At 36.2% G+C, this 24,280-nt stretch overlaps 1 protein-coding gene across 6 annotated transcripts in view; it reads left to right on the top strand.

The window, feature by feature from the left end:
* ZCCHC7 (zinc finger CCHC-type containing 7) overlaps window positions 1-24,280 on the top strand; it is a 247,898-nt gene that overhangs the window by 188,116 nt on the left and 35,502 nt on the right. For all 6 annotated transcript variants that reach the window (XM_015079483.3, XM_027039456.2, XM_053204927.1 and 3 more), the window contains 3 exons: window positions 7,232-7,275; window positions 8,533-8,658; window positions 9,586-9,756. In XM_015079483.3, coding sequence (XP_014934969.1) covers window positions 7,232-7,275; window positions 8,533-8,658; window positions 9,586-9,756 — 341 coding nt within the window. The remainder of the gene's footprint in view (window positions 1-7,231; window positions 7,276-8,532; window positions 8,659-9,585; window positions 9,757-24,280) is intronic.

Below are 24,280 nucleotides of genomic sequence, written 5' to 3'. Positions count from 1 at the left end.
ATAATAGAAAAATCAGTCAAATAAAACAAACCTAGAAATTAAAGAGTTGATGAAATTACCAGGAAGAACTTTATTTATTTTTTTAAATGTTCCTTTATTTTTGACAGAGAGACAGAGCATGAGAGGGGGAGGGGCAGAGAGAGAGGGAGACACAGAATCCGAAGCAGGCTCCAGGCTCTGAGCTATCAGCACAGAGCCCGACACCGGGCTCGAACCCACAGGCTGGGGGATCATGACCTGAGCTGAAGTCGGACGCTCAACCGACTGAGCCACCCAGGTGCCCCCCCACAGGAAGAACTTTAAAGCAGCTATTAAAAACATACACTAAGGTTTAAAGAAAAAGAAATATAATAAGACAAATGGAAGATACAAAAAAAAAACCAAATGGATCTTCTTAGGACTGAAATATACAGTATTTGAGGAAAAAAAAATTTTTTTTGGATGGGCTTAAGTACAAATTAGGTGAATCAAAAGGAAAGACTAAGTCTATGTTATGGACATATGTACTGATAATTTCAACAATTTAGAAGTAATAGGCAAATTATTTGAAAATCAGGTTACCAAAACTGGCCCAAGAAGAAAAAGAAGATGTGAGTACTTCCATACCTACTAAAGAAATAGAATTACTATTTATTATTATTTTTAAAACCTCCCTGCAGGAGTGCCTGGGTGTCTCAGTCATTTGAGCATCCGACTCTTGATTTCATCTCAGGACATGAGCCCCATGTCAGGCTCTGTGCTGAGCCTGGAGCCTGCGTGGGATTCTCTCTCTCTGCCCCTTGCCTGCTTGTGTGCGCCTTCTCTCTCAAAATCAATAAATAAAAGAAAAATTCATCTCTGCGAGTAAAATTCCTGGCCCACAACAGGGAAAACTCCAGGCTAGGTGACTTATCTGGCGAATTCTATCAGATATGGAAGGAAGAAATAACACCAGTTCTACACAAACTCTTCCCAACTCCTATCAGGTCAGTTTTACCCCAATATAAAAACCATAAAAAGACACTGTAAGATAAGTGTAAATCAATATCCTTCATGAACACAGATGTAAAAATTCTTAATAAAATACTAACAAATTGAATTATGCAGTATATTGTAAAGTATAACACATCCTAACCAAGTGGGATTAATCCCAGAATACAAGATTGGCTTGACATTTGAAAAAGATTCACTGTAATTCACCATATTAACAGAAAGAGGAAAAACCATGGGGCCATCCCAGTTAATGCAGAAAAGGCATATGATAAAATTTAAAACATTCATAATTAAAAACTCTCAGGAAAGTAGGAAAAGAATTTCCTCAACCTGTAATGAAAAATCTACAGCAAACAGTTTACTTAATTCAGAAAGACTGAAGTTTCCCCCCTATTGGAACAAAACAAAGATTATCTTCTGTTACCACTTAATATTGAGTATTATATCTGGAAGTTCTTTATAATGCATTGAGGTAAGAAAAAGAAATAAAAGGCATACAGATAGGAAAGGACGTGATAAAATTGTCTTTATGCACAGGTGAAATGATAGTGTAAACAGAAAATTGGGAGGAATTGGGATGCCTGGGTGGCTCAATTGGTTAAGTGTTCAACTCTTGATTTTGGCTCAGGACATGATTTCACAGTTCATGAGTTTGAGCTCTGCTTCCAGCTCCATGCTGACAGCATGGGTCCTGCTTGGGATTCTTTCTCTCTCTGCTTCTCCTCTGCTCTCCTCTCCTCACCTCAAAATAAGTAAATAAACATTTAAAGAAGAAAAAGAAAATTGCAAGGAATCTACAAAAAGCTTCTAGGACTAAGTGCAGATTTGCAGGGTGCAAGGTGAACAAACAAAAATCAGTTGTATTTCTATAAACTTGTAATCAGAAACTGAAAAATGAAATTTAAAAAAATAATTAAAAATTAAGTTTTATTTTTAAAAACTTTTCGGTAGCAGAAAGAAACATGAAATATTCAAGGATATGATTATATGCAAAGCCTGTTCACAGAAACCCATAAAACATTGCTGAGAAAAATAAGACCAAAGCAAATGAAGAGATATGCCATATTCATGTTTTAGAAGACTTGATATTGTTAAAATATGTTTCCAAACTGATCTGTAGATGTAGCACAATACCAGTCAAAATCTCATCAGGCTATTTTTGTAGAAATTGGTATTTTAAAATGTATACAGAGATCAAGGATGCCTGTCTGGTTCAGTCAGTACAGCCTATGACTCTTGATCTCATGGTCATGAGTACAAGCCCCACATTGGCTGTAGAGCTTACTTTAAAAAGAAAAAAAAAAAAAAAAAGCAAGTTGAATCTTATACAGGAATCAGAGTGGTCTAGAATAACCAAAGCAATCTTGAAAAAGAGCAAAAGAGTTGGAAAATTTATTCTACAGGATTTTAGTTTTTTGAAGTAAAGCTGTAATATGGTGTAATTATAGACCTGTAGCTCAATGTAACATATTAGAACTTCTAGAAAGTGACCCACATGTATATATGGTCAATTGATTTAAACAAAGTTGCTAAAGCAATTCAATGAAGAAGGGGTATTTTTTCAACAAATGATGCTAGAACAACTGCATATTCATATGGGGAGAAATGGATAATAACTAATCATAAAAAGCCAAAACTATAGAATTTTAGAAGGAAACATAAAAAGTACTTGGCTTTTGTAACCTTGCATAGAGAGATTTCTTTGGGCATAAAAACTGTGAAGGGAAGGGTTGTCAAATTTATTAGAAGTTTTGCTTTTCTAAGAAAAGAACACTGCAAGTAAAATTCCTGGCCCGCAACAGTGAAAACTCCAGCCTGTTATTAAAAATAAATGAGGGGCGCCTGGGTGGCGCAGTCGGTTAAGCATCCGACTTCAGCCAGGTCACGATCTCACGGTCCGTGAGTTCGAGCCCCGCGTCAGGCTCTGGGCTGATGGCTCAGAGACTGGAACCTGTTTCCGATTCTGTGTCTCCCTCTCTCTCTGCCCCTCCCCCGTTCATGCTCTGTCTCTCTCTGTCCCAAAAATAAATAAATGTTGAAAAAAAAAATTTAAAAATAAATGAAAAATCAAGCCACACTGGGAGAAATACTTGCCAACACATGTCTGATAAAAGACTTGTTTCTAGAATATAAAAAGGACTCTTAGAATTCAATCAAAGGAAGACAATCTCCTTCATCCCCCTCAAAAAAAAAAAAAAAAAAGGTAAAACAACTCAATTTAAAAATAAGCTAAGAGGCTCATGGGTGGCTCGATCCGTTGAGCTTCAGACTCTTGATTTCAGCTCAGGTCATGATCCCAGGGTCATGGGATCAAACCCACATTGGGCTCCACGCTGAGCATGGAGCCTACTTAAGATTCATTCTCATTCTCTCTCTCTCTCTCTCTCTCTCTCTCTCTCTCTCTCTTAAAAAAAGTTTGAAAATAAGCTAAAAATTTGAACAGTTTTTGAAGGAAGATATATGAATGGCAAATAAATACATGAAAAAATGCTTAGCATCATTAGTTATCAGAAAAATGCCCATTGAAATCCTAATGCATTACTACTTCACACACATTCGAAGGCTAAAATTAAAAAGACAGTTTCAAGCGTTGGCAAGATTATGAAACTATGGAATTCCCATACATCGCTGATGGGAATGTAACATGACACAACCACTTTGGGAAAATTTGCCAGTTTCATATAAGGTAAAGATACACTTAACCATATCCAATAATTCTATGCCTCGATATTTTCCCAAGGGAAATGAAAACGCATGTCAATTAAAAAGAAAGATTTTCACTAGAATGTTTTATTGCTGCTTTATAAGTGCTCAAAACTGGAAACAACCTAAGTGTTATCAGGAGATGAGCAGGTAAACAAATTGTCATATCCACACGCTGGAATACTGCTGAGCAAGAAGAAGGCAACAAAGTACTACTACTACCCAACGACATAGACGAATGTCACAAATACTCAGAGTGAAAGAAGCCAAATACAGAGTGATACATAATATGGGATTCTATTTATATGCAGTCCTAGAACAGGCAAAGCAAATCTATGGTGACAGAAAGCAAATCAGTGGTTGCCTGGGGTGGGGGATCAAGTGCAGGTATGCACAAGGTAACATTTTGGGATGGTGGAGATATGCTACATCTGATTGTTGTGGTGGTTACACAGGTGTATTGTGCCTTTGTCAAAGTGCATCATACTGTATTTTTTACACATGTATATTTTTTAATATGTAAATTATACTTCAGTAAAGGTTTTTTTATGGTGAAGCCTTTTGTGACTTTTTACCTCTTTTTCCCCCCAAATTCAGACATTGTTTATTCTTCCTCTCAGTATACTGTAGAATTTTGTTTGGTCTTCTCTTACTCTTTTCTTCACCTTTCATTTGACTCCTTTACTAAGTTATAAGCTCATATTCATCTTTGTTTACCCTATAGCACCTTGCTCATTATAACCTTTCAGTATATGCTTGTTGAATTCAGTTGATTTGTTGCTAAGAAAGAGTTACCAGCCATTGCTTTGATTACAGTTCTGAAGTCTGAAAAGAATCATTGCCCCAGATATTAGCAAGATAAAGCTATAAGGCAGCTAAGAGTTAATATTAGGCATCTTTAGTGTGGTCCTAATTTTACACTTTTGGGTAATCCCATTTTATATCCTATGGCCTTGGGTGGTGAACACATGGAAGATGAGTGCCTCTAGGCCCCTTGGAAGTTGTCTTTAAGGGAGGACACCCTGTGCCAGTTGCAAAGGCCTGGAGGACAATGCATTTGATTTTAGTAATGAATGAAAATTCAAAAGAATCATAGAAGTTTAGTGCTAGACAGTACCATGGACGCCATTTAATCCAACCCATTATTATACAGGCCCAGTGAAGATCAATAAACTGCCCAATGCCAAACAGCAAATAAGAGATAGGGTTAAGACTGGAACCCAGGTTTCTGCCAAGTCCCACACCAGGAATTTAATAGGAGAATTGGCTGTCTGTGGAAGTTCTACTGAGTTGCCCTTAAACAAAGCTTCCGTTAGTTTGGGATTTAGAGTTAAGAAGTAAACAGGATAGAGAAAAGAGAAAAGGCAGGAGTCAGCTGTTGTTACCAGTGTCCATCCAAAACTGGAACCAGAGGTGGCACCAAGAGTTGGCTCATGCATTCCTGGCAATGTCTTTGTTTATTTACCACTGAGAAGTTTGATTTCATCTGTAATTGAAACCTGTTTTGTGTACTTGTTGATCAGTTTTCTACAGTAAGAATATACTATAGCTTGTAAGAGGAGTTAGTACACAACCTGGAATACTGTTGAATTCCACAGGAATGTTGAAACAATCTATAAGTTTATTTATTTTGAAAGAAAGAGAAAGAGAGTGAGCAGGGGAGAGGCAGAGAGAGAGAGGGGGAGAGAAAGAATCCCAAGCAGGCTCCACATTGTCAACATGGAGCCTGACACAGGGCCCAATCCCACAAACTGTGAGATCATGACCTGAGCCGAAATCAAGAGTCAGATGCCTAACTGACTGAGCCACCCAGGTGCCCCAAAGCCATCCAAATGGAGTCGGGTCTCCCTCCCTCAGACCTTCCCTTTTTTCACTATTCTCTGTTCCAGTATAAATGTATTTGGAATTGGGGGTGATAACAGTTGCTATTTTGCATCTCACTGATTTTAGGTTTTTATTTTTTTAAGACAGTATTAAATGAGTTTTTTAATTAAAGTGATTCTTAGTGGTCATTTTGAATTTTAAAGATGAAGGACACTGAGACACAAAAGGCAGCTTTGAAAGTTACAGCAAAGCATGCTCCTTAGATGGATTTTTTGAATGAAAGAATAACATGGACGGTGATGATGAAGGAATAGAAGCTGCTGCTATTTAATGTATTCTCCACTCTCAGTATATGGATGCAGCCTCCAAATTTTACAATGGAAATAATCATCAGCACAGCATCTCTGCTCTCCTCTGGATTGGTCTTTTTGTAAAGCAGCCTTTTGGTTTTCTTAGTAAAAGTATTTTATTTTAAAATATATCTCTAGACACTTACTCCTGGTAGGCCTGGGGAAACGTAGATTACTTCATGTCTCCTCAAAATTCCTTTCAAATTAAAGAGTCCAGTTTGATTTGTGTTTTTGAGATAGAGAAGAGGAATAGATAGGAGGAAGGAAGAAATCTTAACTTTGCTTCAAGGAGAGAAAAAAAATCTTTCAGTCCTTTGTTGATACCTTAGCTTCTGCATTAGTCATGTGTCCCTTCCTCCGTGGTCATAAGTAGACCAAAGGAATAGCAGCAATTTGCAAATTTGTAAAGGGACAGTGCAAAGAGAAGAAAACAGCTGATAAAGAAAAATGTAGGGCTCCCAAACCCCCTAGGTTTTTGTAGTTGTATTTTTAGATCAATCAACGGTTTCTGGATATTTGGCCTCCTTGTTTGTTGTTTTGTTCCACTGTGTTTGATGTTATAAAATACAGTGCTAATTTCTAGCCTCAGTCATGAGATGGTATTTAAAGTTCAGTTTTTTAACCTGTTACTACCAAAGTCAACTACAATGGGAAGCTAGTAGACACCGTTAGTGCTGATACCGGAAGAAAAAACCTTTCTTCTGCCTGCTTGAGTCTGAATGGTAGGGTCCTGAGAATTAATTGCTGATAGATTAACAGAAGTGTGGGAGCACTTGGTAATGAGCAACTGAACTCAGTTGCCAGAGGTAAAGGTTTGTTTACCAACCTTCATAAACACAAGTATTTAGGCTTCAAAGGATGGAGGCTTTTGATGATGCTAATTTTTACAACTTGGGTTTTTTGGAATGTCCTAGAAGCCAAGGTCAGTCGCTTCCTTGACTAGAGACTCTAGGTTGGGGGAGGGTGGTGCTATGCAGCTGACTTTCATAAAGCTCTGCTTTAGTCAGATAAGGGAAGTTTAGATAAGATTGCTTTCTGCATCTGTTGTTGGGTTTTTGGTTTTTCACTTTTTTTTTTTTTATATTTGTTTATAGCTTGATGGTTTTCAGAGCATTTTCACATATCTCATTTGATTTTCACAGTAGTTTTTAGGAAGATGGGACAAATATTCTTATTCCCATGAATTACACAGGTGAGAAAACTGAGGTTAAGAGAGGCTAAGTATTTGTTCAGAGCCACACAGAGCCAAGATAAGAGGTTAAGGTATTCACATTTCTCACTACACCTTTGGGGTCCAATTTCAGTACTAACAAATTGAATAATGTCAATCTATAAGTGCTTTAAAAGGGTCAAGATTGAGTAACATTTTATTTGTTTTGTAGGAGAAGATGGTGTAAATTGGTTCATCAGTGACAAAGATGCTGAGGTAAAATCAAATTGTTTTTCAAAGTTATGAATAACAGATTAATAATTTCCTTTGATTTGAAATTTCCTTTCATTTCATTATGATAATTTGATAAACTTTTTAGAGATAGCAGTGGTCTGAGTATGTTGCAAGAAAAAGTTTGATTGTAGTATATGGTGATTGAATTTTTCAGAAGTGTGGTTCAGCCTTGATTTTTGTCAGTCTGTTAATTGCCGTAGTGATTTAGTCCCCTTTCCCTTCTGTTTCTTCTGCCGTGGTGAGTCCTCTCAGCCCATATTGCTTGGTACCACTAAAGATCAACACCGGAAATAACTGCCTCTTCAGTGTAAGGAAATGGTTAGTCTATATTTAGCATGTGGCAGGTGTTTGTCTTTGTCAATTATTAGCCTTAATTGTGACAGATGGTTAGAAAAGAGAATAATTTTACAACTTGGAAAAAAGAAGTTTTAAGAGATAATTAGATTTTGTCTACGTGGGGCTTACCTGGTCAATCCAGCAGAATAACAAGTACAAGATGAAAAGCTTTTTCAAAGATTAGAATTCTACCAAACAAGATAAAAAAGCATGGTTGGCATTTTTACATATTCCCCTTTAGATATTCCATGTGGTGTGTTTTGCTAATATTCTCTTGCAAGACACTAGATTTTGGCTAGAATATGGGCGAGCTGGAATTGGATTAGTGTAGGCAGAATAGGTCTTGAAAGTACTCTATTGGAAGGAGATTATCCATTGTCTCTTAGAAATTATAATCCAGTTTATAGGCAGTAACCCTGGGCTGTTCAAAAGAAAGAATATATTCAGTAGTGATAACGGTTTTATAACTTTATAAAGGACAAAATCATTTTTAAAAAATTGCCCCAAATAAAATTTTAAGAAAGCTTATCAGTCCGAAAAATATGGTGTATGTTCCTATATAGAAATCAGCGATATCTTTGACTCTGAATGCCACCAGAATGTCTAAATGATGCATGTCAGTGCCCCTACTAGACCTAAACTGTAAATAGAGAAACATACAAAAGAAATGGAACCATATGGAGAAGTGTAAAAGAGTGAGATGAGGGACAGACAAGTAGAGTTGTCTTCATGGCAACCCCTTTTAAGTTTTTATTTCTTTTAAGAACACAAAAGTTCTCTGTTGCTGGTTTCTAGATTAAACAGACTATGGCTGTTAATTCTTTGGAACAAAGTAAAATATTTTTTAAATTAATTAATTAAAATTAATTACTTAATTAATTTTTAATTTTTTTTTCCTCCTAGGCCCAGATAGTTAACAATAGATCATCTGGAAGATGGACCCACCGATACTATTCAGCCAACAAAAATGTTACCTGTAGAAATTGTGACAAATGTGGCCATTTATCAAAAAACTGCCCCTTTCCACAAGTATGTGAAATAGGTTTCTCTCCACATTGTTACTTTATAGTCTTAAGGGTGGGCCCTATAACCTTATAATTCAAATCTTGTACAATATATGTGTGAATTTCATGTTACATTTTCATGTAGGTGATAGCCAAAATAGTAGCACAGAAAGAACAATGAAGTTTGAGTCAGAAAAACCTGGAATCAACTTTAGCTTTCTTTCCATTAGTAGTTGCACAAGCTTAGGCAAATCATTTCACCCTCTGTGCCTCTGTTTTCTTGTCTATAAAATGAGGATTCCTGAGACCCCTTTCATTTCTAAACCTTCTACAGCTTGTTTCATTGTGGGCTAATTTTTATTGTTAGAAAGTTACCATTTTAAGCATTTATAAATGTTTATTGGTGTAAATTATGTTAGATACATCAACCTTTGGAACAACATAGAACTAAAGTTCTTGGATGTTCTCTGACACACAGTAAGCTCTTAAGAAACATTCCTTCCATTATTCCTTCTTCCAATTGATATGATTGTCTTTCAGATATTTGAGACAGCTCATATATTTCCTCTTTGTCTTTGGTTCTCCAGGCAAAGCAGCCTCTTTCAGTATTTGTTGCTCCTATGACTTAGCTTCCAAATCCTCATCAACCTGCTTTCCCTCTCAAACACAATCCACTTTGTCAGTGTTCCCACAAGATAAAGCATAAGAAGTCGATGCCAGTTGATACTACAGGCACAGTAAGCCTTTTTGGCAACCACAGAATACACATGGCTTGTGTTAAAGCTCTGATTTCAGACATTTTGTTTGATTTTACAGTTATGCTCAAGATCTAACCTTCACTGGGGTCTCAAATTGGAAATAAAGTTTTATGGAATTATACAGAAAAGGAAAAGTTAATCTTCTATTTGAGACTGAACTATTTTGCTAAAGAGACTTTCTGTTTGCCACATAGAAAGTCCGCCCCTGCTGCCTCTGCTCGGAGAGAGGACACCTCCAGTATGCCTGCCCAGCCCGCTTTTGCTTAGGCTGTTCTTTGCCTATGCCTTCCACTCACAGATGTCTTGAAAGACCTTCCTGGAGAAAACGATGTGACCGATGTGATATGATAGGCCACTATGCTGATGTGAGTATCCTGCATAGAACTAATTTGTCAGACTTTGGGGGCAGTGTGCCAATTTGTAACTATCAGTCAGCCTACCTAAAAGAATATTCTATTCTAATTCTGTTCTAATATGTGTGTAATGATAGCCATGTCCCTTTGGCTGTTGATCATCTAAAGCAGTGTTCTTTTTTTTTCTTTAAAAAAATTTTTTTTAATCTTTATTTTTGAGAGAGAGAGAGAGAGGGAGGGAGGGAGTGGGGGAGGGGCAGAGAGAGAGGGAGACACAGAATCTGAAGCAAGCTCCAGGCTCTGAGCTGTCAGCACAGAGCCCAATGTGGGGCTCGAATTGACAAAATGCGAGACCATGACCCGAGCCGGAGTCGGATGCCTAACCAACTGAGCTATCCAGGCGCGCCTAAAGCAGTGTTCTAACAGAGATCTTACTGAATGGTTCGTTGGGAGGCAGCATCAACAAATATTGTAAACCCATGCTTGCCCCCTTTGCTTAATGTGCTTGCCAAGTAAAGGTCGAAATGAAAGAGGTATGTAATAAATAACATGTAAATTTACGTGTCTGTTCATGCATAGTTACATGAAAATATATACCCACTTAGCAGTTGTATACAAAGGTCTATCTATCTGAAGCCTGGCTTGATGCTGCTTATTGATGGTTCTTGCTGATAGAATAGTCTTAAACAAGAAGAAGGACAAAATCCCCAGTACTTTAGATCTGCTTATCTTAGTTCTTTCTTTAGATTAAAAAAAAAAAGGGGGGGGGTAATTTAAAAGACATTCAGTTACTTGTAGCACGTTAAATTTAAGCACATTGTTATCTTGGACATCATTTTACATCATTTGGGATTTTAGTCACAATTTCAAAGACCAGAGGGGCTGTGGAAGTTAATATATTTTTTTAAAGTAAGGATCTTTTAATTTGTATTTCCCAAAGACATGATACAAAGCCACAAACATTTTTCTAATTTTATTTATATTGAAATATCCTATAACCTTTTCCTAAAAAAAAAGTAATACGGCTTTTTGTTAATATGAATTTCAGATTAAAACACACTAGAAGATGAATGTTTGGTATATATGTTTCTCATGTAAATATATCAGTTATCTATTGTAATTTTTAAAATGTCTTTTTAAACAAAAACAGGGTCACTATCCCATACCTTGTCTTACAGCTTCATTTTTTTTTTCTGCTTAATTCCTTATGAATGTATCACTGTATTAGCTCATAAAGATCTACCTTTCTTATGGTTAATTTTTATTCCACTGTATGGATATACCAATTTACCCAGCTGTTTATCTACCAATACATCTAAATTTATAGTTACAACCCATTTTTTTAAGCAAACAGTGCTGCAGTAAACATCTGTGTGTGTGTGTGTGTGTGTGTGTGTGTGTGTGTGTGTGTTGTGTGTATAAGATTATTTTATTAAGTCAGATTCTGAGTGGGATTGTGTAATTAAAGGATATGTATATTTACATATGGATAAATATTGTCAAATTGTTCTTCCAAAAGATAGTACCAATGGGGGCAGCCGGCTGGCTCAGTCAGTAGTAGAGCATGAGACTCTTGATCTTAGGGTTATAAGTTCAAGCCCCGTGTTCAGTGTAGAGATTACTTAAAAATAAAATCTTCTGGGGTGCCTGGGTGACTCAGTAAGTTAAGCGTCCAATTTTGGCTCAGGTCATGAACTCACAGTCTGTGAGTTCAAGCCCCGCATTGGGCTCTGTGCTGACAGCTCGGAGCCTGGAGCCTGCTTCGGATTCTGTGTCTCCCTCTCTCTCTGCCCCTCCCCTGCTCATGCTCTGTCTCTCTCTGTCTCTCAATAAATAAATAAATGTTAAAAAAAAATTTTTTTTAAACAAATAAAGTCTTTAAAAAAATAAGTAAATAAAAGGTGGTACCAATGTATCACCACCTGTCAGGTGTATTTAAGAATGCTCTTAACATTATAATTGATCTTTTAAAATTTTGGCCAATCAGATAAGGAGAAAATGATATCATATTGTTTTTATTTGTATTTCTTAGGCCACTAGTGATGTTGAATGTGATTCTCAAGACAAGGTGTAGAAATAGAAGTTATTTCATTCTAGGGGCACCTGGGTGGCTCACTTGGTTAAGCGTCCAACTCTTGGTTTCAGCTCAGGTCATGATCTCACAGTTTGTGAGTTCAAGCCCCACATCGGGCTTCGTGCTGACAGTGTGGAGCCTGCTTGGGATTCTCTGTCTCCCTCTCTCTCTGCCCCTCCCCTGCTCATTCTGTCTTTCTCTCAAAATAAATAAATACAAACTTTAAAAAATATTAAAAAAGAAGAAGAAGATGCTGTTATTTCATTCTAAAGTAGCTAAAGTGAGGCCCCTGGTTGGTTCAGTTGGTGGAGCATGTGGCTCTTGATCTCAGGGTTGTGAGTTCGAGCCCCACGCTGGTTGTAGAGATTACTTAAAAAAATAAAATGAAATATTTTTTTAAAAGTAGCTTAAACTTACTTTTTAATATTTACTAAGTTTTAAAATTAAAATCCTAAGTTGGCTTGGTTTTATACTTCTGTTCTCTACATTATGTTGTCAATTATAATTTTTTTAGCCAGATTTTCTAGTTTGGCAGTTACATTTAATAGCATATTTCTTTACTCCTTTCTTCTAATAAGCTCTTACAAATATGGTCTTATTTGCCTGTGATAACAGAAGGGTCTCAGACAGACATTATCATGAGCAGTGTTTTTTTTTTTTTTTTTTTAAATAAGAAACTAGCACAGAACAGTTAAGGATGATTTGTAAAAGGTTATATAATCAGCTGTGAATTAAGTCTGTAGTCCATTCTGCTTAACTTCTTAATTTTGGCCTCTAATGTATGTTAAATTCTTTATCTAAAATGGCCTTGAGGATTAATAACCCCAGTGAATGTAAGGTTTTAAGATTGGGTTAGGCTGTGGTCGACTTCAGAGAAGGCACCACCCTTTCCCCTAAATCTGCCAAGATCTAACTTGTTGGGTGTTTTTATAATTATGTGGTGAATGTTCTGGACACTAGTTGATCTTTTTCCAGCCTTCCCACCTTGCGTAGGATTCCCCCAGAGCCCAATCAAACCTGGACTTCACTGACTCCATCTGCAGAAGCTTATAGTCCTTCCATCATCTGAGAAGCTCTTCATGAGAATTCACTTGGAAGCAGAGTCATTGTGGCCTCAGGTTGCTGGAACAATTCAGCCAGTCCCCCATACATGCTTTAAATTTATCTTAAAACCTGGCCCTCCACAGAAAGTATTGCTTCCCTTGCAACCCTCTCAAATGCTTACTACTCATTCCTTCTTTCTTTTTTTAAAGTTTATTGATTGATTGATTGATTGATTGATTTTGAGAGAGAGAGAGCGTGCATGTGTGCAGGGGAGAAGCAGAGAGAAAGAAAGAGAGAGAATCCCAAGCAGGCTCCACACTGCCAACAGAGCCTGATGCTGGGCTCAATCTCACGGTCATGAGACCATGACCTGAGCCAAAATCAAGAGTCAGATGCTTAACCGACTGAACTACCCAGATGCCCCTCTGCTAATTTTTTCTTGACCCACATACATGAATTACATTGTTTAGGATTGAACTCTTTCTCACTCATTATGGTTGCTTCAAAGTCCTTACTCCTCCCTCTGTATATGAATACTTGTGGCTTATTAAAGGCCCATACCCTCTGACAATACTGTCCTCCACCCTTCTTTGTCATTTTCATCTTTCTACCTGCTGAACTTGCTGCTCATTCACAGAGGATTTCTGAAGCCCTGGGTAATTATAGATGCCGTACCTTATCAATTAAGGAGATTAAGAAACTTCCATTTTTGCTTTATACTTTCCTATAGCCACACTACTGATCTCTGTAATGCCACAGTGCCAGTTATATGTGCAAAGAGAATTTGTAGTGAAAACTGGTGAGTGGTATTCATATTCTTGCTGTAATGAAAGAATTTTCCTGAACTCTGCTTGGAAATGCCTCATTTGTTAACTACTGCATAAAAGCGATTTGGTTCAAATTACAGAGTTTTATAATGTAAGGGATAGAAAGATGGCTCAAGGCCTGCTAAAGTTAACCTGCATCATTGATACCTTCCAAAGGAAGAGAATCTGCAGTGTGGAAAGAATCTCAATTCTGACTCTGCCACAGATTCTCTTCTCTTGTCAACAGTTTTTAAATATACAGAAAATTTTAAAGTATGTGAACACATCTTGCATACACAGTCCCATTGTGTAAGGTATATCTGACATTTCCAAGGTAATAATAGCTATAGTTAATTACTTACTGAGTTTTAAGCACTGCGCTAAGTGCATTACTAACTAGGAAAAGGGGAGTACTTTTTTCACTGCTGTATCCTCAGCACATAATAGGTACTCTATAGATATTTGTGATTGTGTCATTTATGTAATCCTCACAACTACCGTATAAGATATATACTGTTTTTTAATTTTTATTTTCTTTTAATGTTTATTTATTTTTGAGAGAGACAGACAGACAGAGCATGAGCAGGGGAGGGACATAGAGATAGGGAGACAGACTCCAAAGCAGGCTCCAGGCTCTGAGCTGTCAACACAGAGCCTGACACGAGGTTCAAACTCACAGACCACAGGTCATGACCTGAGCCAAAGTCGGACGCTCAACTGACTGAGTCACCTAGATGCCCCTTCCAGGTCAGATTTTTAAATGAGTAGAAGAAAATAACTTACACTTGATTCCTTTCATTAAACATTTGATGCTATAAAAAATGCTCTCTTAAATATCTGCTATATTCTGATTTTTAGCAGGTCAAAAATTTCTTTTAAAAATGAGAACTCAGTATAAACTGTAGGCTTTCACAGACAGTCGTGGTTAATAAATGTTTCTTCAATAAATACATAACATAAAATGGAAAACTAGTGTCTTTTAGTTTAATTTTGGTGATTTTTTTAAAGGTTAGCTTAATCTTGGGGATTTCTAGTAGAAAATGTAAAGTACCTAGTACAACCATCTTCTAGTTATGGCTTCATACTTGTATAAAGAGTGAAGAATTATTGAATATTGTTTTTCTCCAGGTAGTTATTTAAGAAAAGGGGATTTATTTGATCTTTAGTCAACTCCAAGGAACACAGAATGCCATTCCTATGCCTCTTATCCTTTCGCTAGTCTTATTGAGATACTAGTGGCCAGAAACAAGACTGACTGAAACACAATTATTGAGCTCAGTAACTGAGCCAAGATTTGAATTAAAGTCTTCCTTAATTCAAATATTTTGTTATGTGTAATAGCGATTAGTTCTACCTTTGTTCAAAAACATCTCCACTGTTTAATCACCCAAATAAACTTGTTATATTTGTTTATCAAAAATTTGCTGGTTGCCTACTACATGCCAGGCAGTATTCCAAGTACTAAAGAAATAAAGATGAAGAAGACATGGTCCCTGCCTTCAAGTAGCTAAGAGTATAATAAGAAAGGCAGACATGTGAAAGAACAATGTAAAAGTGATGTGATGGGAGGTATACCAGGGTGGTGAAAATTAAATGAGAGAATATCAGAAGACTAAGCTTGGTGACTTGCAAGTCATAGATAACTGGGAAGTATAGAAAATGACATAGATCACAGGAGGGAGCCAAGAAACTGTGCCTATAATAACATGTCACCTGTCTCTGGAAATACTGGCTATAAAGTAATGCCATAGGAACTCTTGAACCAGGCTACGTGAGTTTTTCTGAAATAACATGGACTTGAAACATACACAAGGGTCAATATTTTCTGAGCACTTGTTTGCTTACCTACCTGTTCTTAACCTTCAAAAGCAAGGCAGATTGAGGAAGGCAATCTCTAGCCATTCCTAGAATATTTCTCCTTTCTGATTCTGTATCTCTTCCACTCATGGAAAGCCACTTTCCTATTGTGTCAGAATTTAATACATTGTTTTAGCCCTGGAAAGAATGATTCACAGCATAATCCAGAATCTGAACACTTTTCATCATTTCTGCCACTGTCCCCCTAGCTTAAGCTGCAAGCATCTACTGCCAGGATTACTCTGATAGCCTCCTAAACTGGTTCCCTGCTTCCTTGCCCCTTTATATTCAGTTTCCAGTAGGTGGTTAGAGTAATCCTATCTATCTATCTATCTATCTATCTATCTATCTATCTATCTATCTATTTTAAAAGATTTTATTTTTCAGTAAGCTCTACACCTAACATGGGGCTTGAATTTACAACCCTGAGATCAAGAGTCACATGCTCTACTGACTGAGCTAGCCAACCACCCGAGAGTAATCTTTTTTTAAACATAACCCAGATTACATCAATCCTGTATTCAAACTCCTCAAATAAGCTTTGTATCTCTCCCAGAGTAAAAACTAAAGTCCTTAGAATCACCAACAAGACCATATGTGATCTAGCTTCTTGACCACATCTCCTATAGTAAGCCATTGCTTACTCCACCTGGTCTCCTTGCTGTTCCTTAAAAGACCAAACTTATTCTTGCCTCTACCTTTTGTTCTGTCTGCTGCATATCCAGGTATCCACAATGACTTACCTCCTTCATGGCCTTTACTCAAATGTCCCCTTTTTAGAGAGGCCTTCCCTGACCACCTTAATTGAGATAGTTTTACTTCCAACATTCCCTGCCCTTCTTCCCTGCTTTGTTCTTCTCCATAACACCTGTATTATACATTCTTAATGTATTTTTCTGTCTCCCCTAATTAGAATGTAAGCTCCATGTCTGTTTTCAGACATGTTCAATGGTATATCTCCAGCTTCAAGTGAAGAGCCTCACCTGCATAGGAGCTCAGTAGGGTTATTGAATAAGCAAATTAGTGAATTCGGGGCAACAGACCCCACTTACCTACCTACCCTCCAGTCATGCTTCCAAAAGTTGTCAAATCCTGCATATTGATACATAGGCTTGGCAATTCTCACCTTGACTCATAATACTTAAAGTCAAGTTTCAACAGGTTTTCCAAAAGCTGTGATAACCTATAGTATGCATAAAATAAAATGAAATATCTAAGGGAAAGGAAATCCTTTTTCTTATTTTCCCTCCCACTTTCTTAAATGACCAGTTCTACTTTCCTTAATATTTTCTTTAGAGATTTTCTTTAATATCTCCATTTTAAATGAGTATTATAGGTATTGATGCTGTCCTGTGTTTTCAGTCTGTCAGCCGTCAGTTTTCGTATGGAAAAATCTCCTCTGTCATTTTGTGATAGAATATACTGTGTCATCTTTTTCACACAAATCGAGAAGAGAAAAAATAAGACTAAAATTCTGGTTACCTTCTACAATTCAAATAATCATAGACAAACTAATTTTCCTACCAAACTTAATTGAAGTCAAGACAAAAAAATATATCATTGTAATAGATCGATATGTATGTTCACATAAATATGTAGTTCTGCTGACACCTAAACATTACAACTACTTTTTAGAGTAAAGAAAAAATCTGACTTAGGTTAGAATACTTTATTTCTCTCACTTTTTACAGCATTTTGATGTTGTTTCAACATAATGTTAGCGCAAGGGGTCATGACTAGGATTGATTGATTTGCTTAATAAAAAATAATTGTTGAATAGGCTTATAAAATGCTTATTTACCTGAGAGACCAGAATACCCCCAAGGAAGTTAAGTAGATTCTGTGCTTAGAGGTGTCTTACCCTCTTGTTTGGTGTATGCAAAACTCATGATAATGTAACTGAAAATTCCTATGTGTTCATTGTTCAGGGAGTAAATCCTGGAATTAGTAATTAATAATTCATTGGAACTGTTCCCAAATCACCTGATAAATGAATATCTGAAACTTTTCATGGATATATATGTGTATATACACATATATATCCATGCTTATGGAAATAACCTCAGAGGGTAAAAAGTTTTAACTGAAGGTATGTAATTTAGCACAGTTACAGTTTGAAGGAGAAACCCAGTCCTTAATTTGAAATTCTACTAAAGAGTATACTTTCTCATCATCTGTGACTAACCTGAAAAATTCCCCCAGTCTCTCTGACTGTCCCTATAGCACATACTTCATTACCTAGCATTAGTTACTTTCAGTAGACATAGCAGATTGAGAGCAGGTTTACATTTTCTTTATAGAAGTTAAAAGAATAAGTTTGTAGAGGATAGAGACCTTTCTCTTTCTCTGTACCACTAACTTCCACCAAAAGAGGGAAAGGATTGTCCCCTTAAAGTCTATCTACCAAAATTAACAGCTTTAAAAACTAAAGGGTTAAATAAACTTTAGTTTTTCATTGAGAATTTTGTGGGATGTGGAAATGAACTTTTCAGTGCAGTCACATTGGGAAAACTGGAGTCTTTGATAGAGCAGTACACCACTGGGAATTTTATTAAATTTCAAACTCATTATACTTATTTATTTATTTTTAAATTTTCAGTCCAAGTATAAAAGTCCATATAGACTTGGACTTGAATCTCACTATTAGATCCAATAATAAGGTCAAATTCTGGGACATAGTTATCTTTTCTGTCAATTTTAGGTAGTGAAATTAAGGAAAATCAGATTCTCATTGACACCTGGAAGGCTAAACATTTTATTTACTAAGCATTACAGACTAAAGGTCAATTCATCTGAACATTATAAATCTCGTATAGTTTTCTGATTGAGTTCTTTTATTTTTTAAAAGTTTATTTAGAGCATGTATATGCATGCATATGGGCGGGGGAGGGGCAGAGAGAGAGAATCCGAAGCAGGCTCCATGCTGTCAGCATAGAGCCCAACCTGAGGCTCAATCCCACAAACTGTGAGATCATAACCTGAGCCAGAATCAAGAGTCAGACTGTCAACCAGCTGAGCCACCCAGATGCCCCTGATTGAGTTCTGATCTTCCTTCATGAACAAAAATAAATGGGGTAGAAGAATGCATACCAAGCTACTAGGCTGATAACACTAGATTTCCTCAGCTGACTGGTAATGGATTGGAAGAGGGATAGGAGACATGATTAGTTTTGCCTTTATTTTTTTTTTTATTGTATTATTGCATTTATTTAAAAACAGAAAAGAGACTATTATTTCTGCAAAATTTCAGTTTAATAACAAGTGTGATCTTGGCATGTTGTACAGCCTTCTAATGATTATTGCCTTGATCAAAAAAAAGTAATAGGCTATTTAAGAATTTCAAGAACTCAAGTAAATTCTGTAATGTTATGAGCTAATTGAGCTTTTAGCTATATAATGTTAAAATAATTCTCCCTGGGCACCCCTGGGTGGCTCAGTGGGCTAAGCGTCTTACTCTTGATTTTGGCTCAGGTCATGATCTCATGATTGAGTTGGCGGGATAGAGCCCTACTGACAGTGTGGACCCTGCTTGGGATCCTCTCTCTCCCCCCTCCCTGCTCCCCACCCCCCAACTCATGCTTGCTCACGCTCTTTGTCTCTCTCTCAAAAAATAAATAAATAAATTTTAAAAAATAATAAGTCTCTCTGTGGTCGTAGATACTAAAGGAAAAGCATACACCCTAAGAACACTAATGGGAGAATTTCAGGTATATAAGAAGATAATACTCAGCTTTTAAATTAATTACCTCATGAAGTATTATTCTAAACTTTTATTATTTTTTCCATAGCCAGTGATCTTTTACACAGGAATTAATAATGAAATAAACTACAGTGTTTTCACTTACCTGTTCCTCACAGACCAGACCTCTGAGAAAACTAAACTTTTCCATGAGTGAGTTTGTCAGAGACCTGTACAATCCTTGGTAGATACCACCTCAGTTCCCAATGCTACCAGATTGACAGAAGTCTCTCTTTAAAAAAAAATAATAATAATAATAATTTTTTCTTTTTTTTGGAATGAGCTGATAGAAAAAATTAAGGCATACGTGAAGAACTGGTAGATCTAAAAAGGAATGAGATGGCACCAAATGTAATAAACTTGTTATGAGAAATAGGAAAAAAAGAAATAGGAGGAAAATTGAGAAAAACCCAATTCATTTTTCACAGTGTGAATACAGAAGATAGAGGAAAAGTGGTCCAAAGGAAAATGAACAAAAGAAATTCTGATTAAGAGAGCATGTACCCACTACAAGAGGGGGGAAAAAGTCCCACATCTATCTAGACATATGCTAGTGAAATGTCTGAATGTCAAACAAAAATCAAACAAACATCCAGACAGAAAAATTAAAAAAAATTTTAAATCCACACATATTACACACACACACACACACACACACACACACACACACACACACACACAACATCAAGCTTGCATCAAACTTCTCCTGTGCAGTACTAAATTGCAGAAGTACTCTATTGCAGAAGGCAATAGAGAAATCCCTAGAGGGTAGAGCATTCTGAGAAAAATAGATGACATTGCCAAGCTGTTGTTCATTTGTGAATTTATTGGAAAAATCAGAGAATAAAATTAGCAGCAATGAAGAATGAAACCAGGAAGGCATAAAGTGAATGTATGAATACCTCCTGTTGATCTGTTTTTAAACTTCTTACAAATTTTAGAAACAATTCTTTAAAAATGTACTTTGAAAGCTTATAAGTATAAGGATAAAAATAGGACCAGAAATATCAATGATCACAATAAATAAATGGATTAAATGCTCTTATTAGAAAATAAACATTCCAATGTCAGGAACCAAAAAGGAAAAGGGGGAATAGCTTTAACTTAAAAAAAATGTCCATCCAAAGAAACCATTAATAATATTAAATGACAGACCACAACTTAGGAAAGATTTTTATAAAATACATGATAGGATAATTATTTCTAATATGTAAAAAGCTCTTATAAATTAATAGGAAGAAAAAAATGTCTTAATAATCAGGGGTTCCTGGATGGCTCAGTTGTTTAAGTGTCTGTCTGACTCTTGGTTTCAGTTCAGGTCATGATCTCACAGTTCATGAGTTCGAGTTTGCACTGGGCTCCGCACCGACAGTGCTGATTTTCTCTCCCTCTTTTTCTGCTCCTCCCCTGCTTGTGCTTTCTCTCTCTCAAAATAAATAAATAAACTTAAAAAAAAGTAATCAGTGTTAGAGAAGATAATGCTTCTGGAGTTCACTGATGGATGTTTGCAAAGATATATCTACAAGGAGCCTGGATGGCTCAGTGGATTGAGCGTCCGACTCTTGATTTCAGCTCAGGTCTTGACCTCATGGTTCATGAGATCAAGCCCCATCCGTCTCTGTGCTATCAGCACAATTTGGGATTCTCTCCCCCTCTCTCTCTGCCCTTCCTCCACTCACACTCTCTCTGACTCTCTCAAAATAAAAATAAGTAAACGTTTTTAAAAAAGAAATATTTAAAAAGAAAAGATATATCTATAAGAACATTCATCTCAGAATTGTTTATAATGAAAATTAGAAGCAACCCAAATATTTAACATTCCAGCTGATTTAAGTAACTTACAATACATTTCATATAATGGAATACTCTTCAACTATTTAAAAAATGGTATAATAATGAATATTGAAATATAAAGAAGTTACTAGTACAGTAAGTGAAATGCATAAATTATAAAACAGTAGATGAAATATAATCCTGTTTCCATACAAATACACATATTTATAAATATATATAGATTTACATAGAAAAAATCTAGAATGAAGTCTTCTAAAATGTTTACTATAGTTAAGAATTATAGAAGAGGCACCTGGGTGGCTCAGTCGGTTAAGCTTTGGCTCAGGTCATCATCTTGCAGTTCGTGAGTTCGAACCCCATGTGAGGTTCTGTGCTGACAGTTCAGAGCCTGGAGCCTGCTTCAGATTCTGTGTCTCCCTCTCTCTCTCCCCTCCCCCTCCCCCTCCCCCTCCTTCTCTCTCTCTCTCTCTCTCTCTCTGAAAAATAAACATTAAAAAAAAAAAGAATTATAGAAAGTTTATTTATTTATTTATATTTTAATTTGAGAGAGAGAGAATCCCAGGCAGACTCCCTGCTCAGTGTGGAGCCTGACAGAGAACTCAATCCCACAACCCTGGAATCATGACCTGAGCTGAAATCAAGAGTCAGACGCTCAACTGACTGAGCCACCCAGGCACCCCTATTTTATATTTTTATAATGAATATATATTCATTTTATAGTTTTTTATCTTGATGTTTAATGTGCAGTACTCTATTGCCACTTACAATCATTTTAGGAATAGTATCTCCAGTAACCAATCTAGCCTATGTTCATTCTTAAGTAATTACACCCACCTTGGGGCTCAAACTTACAACCCTGAGATCAAGAGTCACATGCTCTACTGTCTGAGCCAGCTAGGCACCCCATTCTTCTTCTTCTTGTTCTTTTTTAAATTTTTTTTTTACATGTATTTATTTTTGAGAGACAGAGAGAGAGCACAAGTAGGGGATGGGGCTGTCAGCACAAAGCCCGACACGGGGCTTGAGCCCACAAACCATGAGATCATGACCTGAGCCAAAGTCCGACGCTTAACCGACTGAGCCACCCAGGTGCCCACCCCATTATTCTTATTTCAATAATAAAATTGACTTTTTTCTTTTGGTGTTCAGTTCTATGAATATGTATAGATTCATGTAAACACCACCACAGTCAGGATATAGAACAGTTTCACCACCCCAAAAAACTGTCTCATGCTATCTCTGTATAGTACCTTCCCCTGATTCATAACTTCTGGCAACCACTGATTTGTTTTTAATTACCATGGTTTGTTTTTAAGAACATCATGTAAATGGAATCACACCATTATATAGTTTTGAGACCAGCTTCTTTCTTTCACTTACATTATGTCTTAGAGATTCATCTGAGTTGTTCCATATGTCAATAATTTATTCCTTTGCAGTATTCCATTGTATGGATGTATTGCAGTTCGTCCATTTACCCATTGAGGAACATTTGGGTTGTTTATAGTTTCTGACTATTACAAATAAAGCTGCTATGAATATTTGTGTATAGTCTTTTATGTGAATATAGTTTTCATTTCCTTGGGGTAAGTTTCCAAGTGGAGATTGCTGGTCCTATGTATGTTTAACTTTGTAAAAACTGCCATATTGTTTTCCAGAGTGGCTGAACCAATTTTGCATTCCCACCAGCAAAGTGAGAAGTCCAATTGCTCTGTATCCTCTCCAGCATTTGGTATTGTCAGTATTTTTTATTGTAGCCATTCTAGTAGTTGTGTAGTATCTATCTCATTGTGGTTTTAGTTTGAATTTGCCTAATGGCTAAAAATGTTGAATACACTTGCATGTGCTTATTTGCTATCCTTATATCCTTTTTAGTGAAGTGTCCTCATCCTTTCCTGGTTTTTCATTAGAGTGTTTATTTTCAGATTGTTGTGTTTTGAGAGTATTTTCTACATATGATATAAAGGGTATTTTAGATATGTTATTTCCATACATATTCTCCCAGTCTGTAGCTTATCTTTTTGTTCTCTTGACAGTTCTTTGGCAGAACAGTTTTTAAATTTGGTGAAATCCAGTTTATCATTTTTTTTTCTCTTTACTGGATTGTGATTTTGATGCCCTTTCCAAGAATTTTTTAACCAACTGCAGTTAACAAAGATTTTTCTCCTGTGTATTATTCCAAAATGTTTATGGTTTTGTTTTATATTCAGATCTATGATCCATTTGTGTTCCTCTTTCTATAAAGTGTGAGGTTTAGATCCAGGTTTATTTTTTTTTTACATATGGATGATCAGTTGTTCATCACCATTTGTTAAAAAGACTGTCCTTTCTGGGGCTCCTGGGTGCCTCAGTAGGTTGAGCGTTTGACTTCAGCTCAGGTCATGATCTCATAGTTGTGAGTTCAAGCCCCACATCTGGCTCTCTGCTGTCATTGCAGAGCCAACTTCAGATCCTCTGTCCCCCTCTCTTTTTGCCCTTCCCCACTCGTACACACACACTCTCTCTCTCTCTCTCAAAAAAAATAAAATAAAATAAACATTTTTTAAAAATTTAATAAAAATAATAAAAAAAAAACTATTCTTTCTCCAATGAATTGCATTTACATCTTTGTCAAAGATTAAATGTCTACATCTGTGGATTCATTCCTGGAGTCTGTTCTGTTGCATTGATTTAAGTATCCATCCCCTCACCAATATCATATTGTCTTGATTATTAATGGCTTTGTAGTATTAAAATCAGATATTGTAATAACTTTGTTATCATTTTATAAAATTACTCTAGCTATTCTAGTTCCTTTCCCTTTCCATCTAAATTTTAGAATGAGTTATGTATACCTACAAAAAATCTTGACGGAACTTCGATTATTATTATAGTCTATAGATCACTATGGAGAGAATTGATTCTAACATTTTGAGTCTTCAGTCCATGAACATAGTACATGTTTCCATTTATTTAGATCTTTAGCGTCTCTTATCAGAGTTTTGTAATTATCGTTTATACATTCTCTACATAGATTTATACCTAAGTACTTCATTTTTCTTGGGACTATAGCAAATGGTATTGTTTTTGTGGTTTTCAATTGTTTATTGTTTATATGTAGAAAAAAGTTTGGAATGAAATATTTTTAAATGTTTGCAATGTTATCTCAGGTGGTAGTATTATATAGGTGACTTTTATTTTTTGTTTATCTGTATTTTCTGTCTTTATAATGAATATGCATTA

The sequence above is a fragment of the Acinonyx jubatus genome, chromosome D4 (assembly GCF_027475565.1).
Source record: "Acinonyx jubatus isolate Ajub_Pintada_27869175 chromosome D4, VMU_Ajub_asm_v1.0, whole genome shotgun sequence".
Taxonomy (NCBI): Eukaryota; Metazoa; Chordata; class Mammalia; order Carnivora; family Felidae; genus Acinonyx; species Acinonyx jubatus.
Note: the sequence above shows the minus strand (reverse complement) of the source record. Positions and strands in the feature narration are given on the sequence as shown.